This window comes from Erythrolamprus reginae, chromosome 6 (assembly GCF_031021105.1).
Source record: "Erythrolamprus reginae isolate rEryReg1 chromosome 6, rEryReg1.hap1, whole genome shotgun sequence".
NCBI classification, from domain to species: domain Eukaryota; kingdom Metazoa; phylum Chordata; class Lepidosauria; order Squamata; family Dipsadidae; genus Erythrolamprus; species Erythrolamprus reginae.
In genome coordinates, this window is record NC_091955.1 from 61,135,189 (window position 1) to 61,144,459 (window position 9,271).

The 9,271-nt window shown below is 42.7% G+C and overlaps 3 protein-coding genes across 3 annotated transcripts in view; all 3 read left to right on the forward strand.

Moving 5' to 3' along the window:
* LOC139169584 (retinoic acid-induced protein 3-like) overlaps positions 1-9,271 on the forward strand; it is a 168,900-nt gene that overhangs the window by 51,374 nt on the left and 108,255 nt on the right. The window lies entirely within an intron of this gene.
* On the forward strand, positions 5,739-7,222 carry LOC139169577 (histone H1-like). Its single transcript, XM_070755967.1, has one exon. It carries the CDS (start codon positions 5,811-5,813, stop codon positions 6,453-6,455), a length of 645 nt encoding a protein of 214 aa, XP_070612068.1. The 5' UTR covers positions 5,739-5,810; the 3' UTR covers positions 6,456-7,222.
* Positions 8,731-9,254, forward strand: LOC139169578 (histone H3). Its single transcript, XM_070755969.1, has one exon. The coding sequence runs from the start codon at positions 8,767-8,769 to the stop codon at positions 9,175-9,177; it is 411 nt and encodes a 136-aa protein (XP_070612070.1). The 5' UTR covers positions 8,731-8,766; the 3' UTR covers positions 9,178-9,254.

Sequence of the window (9,271 nt, forward strand, 5' to 3'; positions counted from 1 at the left end):
CGCAGGAAGCAAAATCTTGGGAGGGGATGCTCGTGTGCGTTTCTTCTGCGCATGCATGGAAGCAAAAAAAAAATCATAGAAATCCCTCACACTCATCTCCTTGTAAGATTTTGCTTCCTGCGCATGTGCAGAAGCAGAATCTCACTTGGACATGTGCGCAAGGACGCCGGAGACTCGGAACTACGTGCCCAGCGCACCGGGAGTGGCGGGAGCAGCAACTCCTGCCTGACCGTAATGAGTGTGCATGAAACAGGAATGGAATGTTCTACAGCATGAATATTTTCGACAATGAGAAGATTTAGCAACATTTGAAAGTAAAATAATTTATATTGGCTGGTGCTTCATGGTGCTTTGAAGGGTCATGAATAAACTGAACAAAGGTGTCCTGAAAAATAGATATGTACTTCATCTTGTTCCTGTGAATCCACGAGAGGGGCGGCATACAAGTCCAATTAATAAATAAATTCTGGAACCTTGCAATTTTTACTTTGGATTACACTGAACCAGTCATTCTTGGAGCAGTTAATATACTGAATAGGAAGTTGTTTATACTACCTTATTTTTCGGGCTATAAGACGAGTCCTCGGAGAGGGGCGGCTTACAAATCTAATAAATTATCATCATCATCATCATCTAGCTTTGGGGGAGGAAAACTAGAAAAAATCTGCCTCTGCTTCCCAGCCTCCATCCAATATTCACCTGGCCCATTTGCCGCTGCGGCCCATTTGCCACCACCGTAATATGGTATATATGTACTTCACATGAAACACACCTGTCTCAGCGCATGACCATATCTGAAACATAAACCACTTTCGGTTCAGAGAAATTAAAAAATCTCCAGAATGGCTGAATTAGCATTGTTTAAAGGAAAAATGGAATATTCCTTATGGAAGGAAATAAAAGGAACTGAAAAAAAAAAGAATGGCATTATGCAGCATTTCTTAGTTACATTCCCATAAGGAAGAGGGATGCAGGAAGTATTAGCAAAACAACTGGTAGGGAATAGGCTCAGAAAGAAAGCCTGATAATATTTCCCCTCCACCCTCTTAAGACATGGTTAGGAATATTTTTAGTATCTGCCTAAGATTTTGGGAGAAATAGAAGACGGCCTAAAGACTATGTTTAATTATTTAATAAAAGTAATTTCTCTTTGTTTCTATGCTAAGCAAGTATATGTACCAGGGTTATCCGGAAAATCAGTTACTAAGTACGTAGCTCTTGCAGGGGAAGTTGGTATAACTATCCTGTAGCGGGAAGCCAGCGGAAGAGAATGAGTAGTGCTAGTGGTCAGTAGATCATCGACTGGCATTGTGAAGGTTAGAGATGAGTGTCCTCATTCTATAATCCTCCAAGTGTAAAGTGTGCGCTGTAATAGCTACCTGAATGCTAAAGGCATGAACACTGCTACAATAGGTGCCCAAGATGCTTATTGAAGCGGTGCCGAATTTCTTGACTGCTTTGAGATTGACGGCGAGATGAAACTTGGGCTTATCACCATACTCCAAAGAGCAAGTGTCAATCAATGCAGTGGTGCCATACCTGTGGGAGCTATGTGCCTTGTAACCTTACTTTCCAGATAATCTTCGTACATCTTATTTTCCCCATGTTCCATCTAAATGTTACCTTTGGGTCATTAAAGTACAGTATGTCTAAATCAAAAAAGTTTAAAGATGATAGATAGAAATAATAACAGCAAGGATGGTATATGACAACTATTCAGAAAGCATAAAATGTTTCCTTTTTGTATTACTAATTGTGACTGCATTCATATGGCATTCTTTCCATGGTTAACAATTTTCTCTAACCTGTGATCTGAACTCATGCCACTTACTGAAACAAATTCAGCAGGGACCTATGCACATCGCATACTTGACCTCACCATGGTAAACTGAGTCATATTAATAAATCATTAATGTAAAGATATAAAGCTACATTCAAGCAAAGCAAAATATCACCAGCCAGTAGAAGTAGATTATTAAATACCATGATTCTAATAGGCATTTAGTTCTTGATTTACAGGTGTAAATTTAGTGATGGTTCAAAGTTATGATGGCATTGAAAGAAGTGACTTACCAAAAGTCCTCACACTTAATGATTGTTACGGTATCCCTATGATCATATGATCAAAATTTGTAAATAAGTAATGTGAGGTTGTTTTTGAAGAATGAGGAAAGACATAATTAAAAACAAATAACTTTTGAAAAATCTTGTAATTGGGTCTTCCTGAAGTTATTTAGGGCAGTGTTTCCCAACCTTGGCCACTTGAAAATATTTGGACTTCAACTCCCAGAATTCCCCAGCCATAGTTCGCTGGCTGGGGAATTCTGGGAGTTGAAGTCCAAATATCTTCAAGTGGCCAAGGTTGGGAAACACCGACCTGGGGAATACATTATAAATCCTTCCAATTCACCGGTCAGAACTGATGAAGCTTTTTGGATGAGCAAAACTTCAAGGAAAAACAAACTGCCCCCCCTCCAAAAAAAAGTTGTCTTGAAAAAGCACATTTGAGAGTTAAGAGGTTTGCAGCATCTTAACATTTCAAATTAAAATCGGAAACAGGTTTTGAGGTATTTAAAGTTTAACAAACAGGACAGAGTTCCAAAGGGTTCAGAAACGTGTGGATGGATTTCAAGATGTAATGACTGCTAGGAAAGTGACTACCTTGTTCTTTATATCAAAATTTCAAGAGGCACCGTCCCTTCCATGCAAATTGTTACGTAGAGTTCCTGGGGAAAGAAGAGTTAAATTGAATTGAGGTTTGCTTTCAACTGTTGGGCGGGAAATTTAGGTTCTCCTTTTTCACTCATCAGAGAAGGAACAGAAACTTCGGGACTACCCTCGGGGCAAGTGGAGTCGGTGAGCTCCTGGCTGACTGAGACGAAATTACTCTCCTACCAAAGCTACAAAGAACAATTACTCTACCCAAGTGTAGTCCTAAATCTCCACACGGGATTTTCCCGATCCCAAAATGGCGGTTCACAGAATAGAAACTCATCCACATCAGGATGAAATAGTTTACTTAAGCTTTTAGTTTCAAATATTGGAATATTCAAAATTTGGATTTGTATGCCGCCCCGAGTCCTTGGAGAGAGGTAGCATACAAATCCAATTAATAAATAAATAAACCAAAAGCTTATGTAAATACTTCAAAATTCCATCTTTCTTCACGCTACAATTTCGGGTACACTGTGTGTGTGTGTGGGGGGGGGGAACAGCATTTGCTTAATCCTCCTTAACCGCCTCGGGGATTTATTTGACAAATGGGCTCAAGACCTTTTGAGACAGAGGTGGTGGCTCTTAAAAGAGCCTTTGGGTAAAACGGTGTGATTTTTCTGAAGAAGCCGTGCAGGCGGTCGGGCCTTTTAAGCTCTCTCCCCACGGATGCGCCGCGCCAGCTGGATGTCCTTGGGCATGATGGTGACCCTGTTGGCATGGATGGTGCACAGGTGGTGTCCTCGAACAGTCCTACCAGGTATGCCTCGCTCGCCTACTGCAGCGCCATCATGGCTGAGCTCTGGAAGCGCAGGTCAGTCTTGAAGTCCTAGGCGATCTCGTGCACCAGCCGCTGGAAGGGCAGCTTGCGGATCAACAGCTTGGTGGACTTCTGGTAGCGGCGGATCTCACGCTGGGCCACGGTGCCTGGGTGGTAGCGGTGAGGATATAGGCTACTACATTGTATTGTTTTCTTTTTTATATGTTGTAAGCTGCTCCAAGTCCTTGGAGAGGGGGTGGCATATAAATCCAAGTAATAAATAAATAAAATAAATAAATATTCCTTCCTCCTATTTTCCCCAAAACAACCCTGTGAGGTAGTTGGGCTAAAAGAAACACCCAGCCAGCTTTCATGGCTAAGGGAGAAGTAAAAGTCACTTCAGAACTCTCTTCATATCCATCATCTGAAAATACAGGTTTATTCAAAAAGAATGAACTAATTTCAGGATATTTTATTAAGAATACAATCAACTTTTATTTCTTGTTCAATGTGGCCTTCACAACTTGGATAACTCCTCTTTCAAATGGTCACTGATTCATTACATGACGATGCGTGGGAACGGAAGCAATGTGTCATGAAATTGGTTCATTCTTTTTGAATAATCCTGTATATAAAATAGACACTTGGTTCAAAGTCTAAAGCTTCCTATCTAAACATCAACACTTTATATTTCGTGTAGTTTTCACAAAGTTGATTTGTTGGTTGTTTTCATGTTTTCAGGAAAAGGAGTGGTATGTGTAGCCATAGATGAAGTATTCTAACTTCTTTGTTCTGGAAGAGAGTGAACCATGAAATCTATCTGACTTGCAATACTATTTTCCTATTTGGGAAAAAGGGCTGAACTCAAATAGATTTTTTTTTTTAGTAACAGACTTGCCTTGTATTCTCTATAAAAGTCCATAATCCTATGTACAAGTATTTGAGTATAAATTCCATTGATTCTTAAATTTATTTCACTCCTGACATACCCAGCATTTGTAGTTTCATATACACATTGCTTCTAAAGGTGTGTGAAAGCACTTACATTTGTTCATCACTGTGCACTGTAAATTCAGTGTAAATGAATCTCATGACTTGAGGCTTTCACCCAAATAACTAAGTAGGATGTAGTTTTAAAGGTTATTTTGTACTCAAATGTAACAAGGGGAAATATGGTGATGCTCAGCAATCAGAATATTTCAAACTAAGGATTGAATGCCAAACTAATTTGAAAAATAAATTCTTTTGACCGCAAAGTGGTTTTCCTACTGACTGTACTTATTTAAACTGAGGCATAAATCAGAATTTTTAATAAAACATTTGCTCCATAAAGCTTTTCTCCAATGAACAGTGAAATTGTATCTAAACTGTAGCCTTCCCTATTTGTCTGCATGTAGATCCCATTGAATTCAGCAGAATGTAAATCACTTATGAATAAAAATAACCACTTTATTTATAAGTGGTCTGGTCATTTTGTTTCTTATGCTTGGGTGAAATTTCAACAGGAAAATCCTTTAAAATATATCATTATTTAAACCCCAGGCAGGAATATTAGTGTTAGTATTCCTAAAGTGAGTTGTAAAAGGTCCCACCAAAATGGTCAATCTTTAGGTTGCCTTTTTTGCATTCAATATATAAGTTAAAGTTTGTAAATAAGATAAAAGCATATTGTAGCATATATATTAGCATATGAAATTCTGATTTTGCCCATATTGTTATGTTATCTGACCGTTTTTCTTTGAAGATAGTGACTTGCTTAGGGCTTGCTTGATTAGCAATGGTGAGTGTACTTTGTAGAAGTCTGTGTTACCTCAGTTTATTTGAACTTGATTTATAGTGAGGCCGTAATGCTAAAACCCACATATTGTGCCTCCCCTCAGAGATTACTATCTAAAGAAGAGACCTGCATAGTTTTTCCGAACATTTGAAAAAATGCATCGTTTTAATTTACAAAGAAAAACAAAACTTCCACTCTTTCCAGGTCTTCCCAGATCCTGCATTCGGCGGTTATGCGCCCTTTTAAAAAGCATACGTTGCGTTCCCCTCGTTGAAAAACCCAAGGGATAAAAAGCACCCTTCCCTCTTTTCCCCCATCCCAAGAATTCGTTATTTGGTGCCCTAAATTCGGTAAAATTGCCAATTTATTAACTCTAAAGAAACACAAACTGAGCGGTCGGAAGAGTCCCCTCAGCCTTGCAACAGGGCGGGTTCTGGAGCCGACCAATCACCAAGCAGCTCGGCTCTATAAATAAACAGCGGCTGACCTACTTGAGCTCACTTTTTGTGTTTGGGAGATATTATTATTTTTTTTTGTAGCCGCTTCCAACTCTCGGCGATCATGTCTGAAACGGCGCCCGCTGTTGCAGTCACGGCCGCGGCTCCGGCCGCCGCTTCCAAAGCCCCGGCGAAGAAGGCGAAGAAGGCGGGAGCGGCCAAGGCGCGCAAGGCTTCGGGTCCCAGCGTCACCGAGCTGATCACCAAGGCGGTGGCCGCTTCCAAGGAGCGCAAGGGGGTCTCGCTGGCCGCCCTGAAGAAAGCTCTGGCCGCCGAGGGCTACGACGTGGAGAAGAACAACAGCCGCATCAAGCTGGGCCTGAAGAGCCTGGTGGGCAAAGGCATCCTGGTGCACACCAAGGGCATCGGCGCCTCGGGCTCCTTCAAGCTGGGCAAGAAATCCGGCGAAAGCAAAGAGAAAGCGCCCCAGAAGAAAGCCGCCAAGCCCAAGAAGCCCGTCGCCAAGAAGCCCGCCGGCGCCGTCAAGAAGGCCAAGAAGCCCGCGGCGGCCAAGAAGAGCCCCAAGAAGCCCAAGAAGCCCGCGGCGGCTAAGAAGGCCACCAAGAGCCCCAAGAAGGCCAAGCCGGTCAAAGCGAAGAAAGTGGCCAAAAGTCCCGCCAAAGCGAAGGCTGTGAAGGCGAAGCCGGTCAAGTCCAAGCCCAAACCCAAAGCGGCCAAAGGGAAGAAGGCGGCGCCCAAAAAGAAGTAAACCCCCCTCCCCAGAGCTGGCCCGTGGTTGCTTTTCTTCAAAAACCCCAAAGGCTCTTTTAAGAGCCACCCACAGAATCCAAAAGAGAGCTGTCGTCCGCTCAGTAGAATATATACTGTCCGGATGCTTTTTAATATTTTGAAACTAAAAGTAACTGCAATGTTTGCAGTTAATATTTTGAAACTAAAAGTAACTGCAATGTTTGCGCGGGATCCTGTACACGGGAGTAGCGTCCAGGGCTTATTAAGCTTCGAGGCGTAAGATACACACGAAAGCAGAGGTATCGTTACTTCTGAAAAGGGAGGGAGCGGGGGACGATAGGCTTCCACCTCTGCATTTGGGTTAGTACAGGGAGTAGGCAAAGTTGGCTCTTCTATGACTTGTGGACTTCCAACTTCCAGAATTTCTGAGCCAATCATGCCAGCTTAGGAATTCTGGGAGTTGTAGTCCACATCACATGTCATAGAAGAGCCAACTTTGTCGGTTAGTAAGAAGCAACTGGGCAACATCTGCCACTCGGGTTTAAGTGGCCACTTCCTAATGGGTGGGTGTGCACGGGGTAGGACTTCCACTTTGTAGGTTTTAATAGATATTCCCTCAATGAGACTACTTTTAAGTGGGTAGTCCCATTTAAGGGATATCTATTAAAACCCACAAGCGCATTTATATCGAAAAGTTCATATCAAATATATTCTCGATATCGCGACCCTCCCAAGTTTGCTCCGAAAACCCCAGAAGCTTTAAATAAATGTGAATCACAAAATAATAAAAAGATGCTTCCCTCCACCGGGAAGCAGAACGGACGCGGCAGAACTTTCAAAAATTGGTGAACGCAGGTTTCGTTCGCTCAGATTGAATTGCAGGTCTTTCCCTATCAAAGGGTTTTGGAACGAGCTCGTGATAGGCTCGCGCTAAAGACGTCGTTCTGAACAGCCAATAGCCGCTATGTGTCAAGTAATCCAATCAGCCGTCACACTTTGCTCTGTTATCCAATAGAAAGCGAGAATCAGAACCCTTTTATTTGCATGGAAGCTAGTAACAAAGCAGCAGATACTAGTTTATTATTGGGACGTTTGTCTGTGAACTGTTCTTATGACTCCCTCCCCGATTACGATGAAGAATGGAAAAAGATGAACGGTGTTTTAAAAGAGTTCAATTAGCATTTGCAAAATTTCGGAAGCCTCACTGGACCTGGGAAAAGCACTGGTTTAGTTTATTCTACACAATGTTTCATTGTGCCTTCCGGAGATTCAAAGGGATAGTGTTTGCTATCGTGTCATTGTATCTGAGAGCACATCAGATTTTTCTTTTCTTTTTTTTAATTTCACCATAGACGTAACAAAAACAGACTGTACATAACCCCACCCTACCCCTGCTGTCTCGTTGACACCCCACCCCTGCTGTCTAATTGACAGCTTAGTTTTCAATTTATCAATGGTAATTATTACCAGCGGGTACTATCCGGACACAAGTATAATCAATTTTCAAATAACTTATGTTCTTTGATCCTCTGGTGAAACATCTGATTTTTCAAAAAAGTCTCATTTAAATCACATTCCTAGGAAGCATTAAGTCTCATGTCAAACATGCCCAGTGTCCACAAGAGAATAATTTCTCATAAAAAGGCTTAATCGGCAACTTGGCAACTTTAAGACTAGTGAACTTCAATTCTCGGAATTCTCAGAACCTGGAAGTTGAAGTCCACAAGTCTTAAAAGTTGCCAAGTTTGAAGACCTCTGGGCTAAATTAAAGTATATAAATGGCCGTTTCCTTAGCATTAAACGAGAGACGGAAGGCTTAGGATTTAATACAGTAATTGTTAACGTTATAATTGAAGCGAAACCACGTTCTCAACGGGTGCACGCGCATAAATGAAATCGCTGCCCATCGAATATAATTGAAAATAAGTAATTTTCTTCCAAGAATAGCATATTTGACAAAAAGACCTCCCTAATCTACTAGGTTCCTCAATAATTTTCAGTCAAGATGCGAACGAACGAAAGAAAATAAGACTTCACCTTCCGTCTTTTTTAAAAATACAGTAATACTTGGGGAAAGCATAAATACCAATTTAAAATTAAACACAAGTACAGCAGTAAAAATAGCTAAAATTGGCGGTCTCAAAATCTTAAATTATTGCGCGCATTTTCAAATTACCCAATGAAACGTTGGTTTCCTGGCTTCAGCCAATCAACGATTAGCTTCCCTCCAACGGAAATGCTTTTTTTAGCAGCAGCCAATCAAAAGCGCGAGGTGATGTATAAATGCCGACCCGCGAATTTGTCTTTCTCAGTTCCCTTTTGGCGCAGAGATGGCTCGTACGAAGCAGACGGCTCGTAAGTCCACCGGCGGCAAAGCGCCCCGCAAGCAGCTGGCGACCAAGGCCGCTCGGAAAAGCGCGCCGGCGACGGGCGGCGTGAAGAAGCCCCACCGCTACCGCCCGGGCACCGTGGCCCTGCGCGAGATCCGCCGCTACCAGAAGTCCACCGAGCTGCTGATCCGCAAGCTGCCCTTCCAGCGGCTGGTGCGGGAGATCGCCCAGGACTTCAAGACCGACCTGCGCTTCCAGAGCTCGGCCGTGATGGCGCTGCAGGAGGCGAGCGAGGCGTACCTGGTGGGGCTGTTCGAGGACACCAACCTGTGCGCCATCCACGCCAAGCGGGTCACCATCATGCCCAAGGACATCCAGCTGGCGCGGCGAATCCGTGGGGAGAGAGCTTAAAAAGCCCGGCCGCCTCCCTGGTTTCTTCGCAAAAAATCGTACCGTTTTTTACCCAAAGGCTCTTTTAAGAGCCACCACCTCTGTCTCGAAAGGA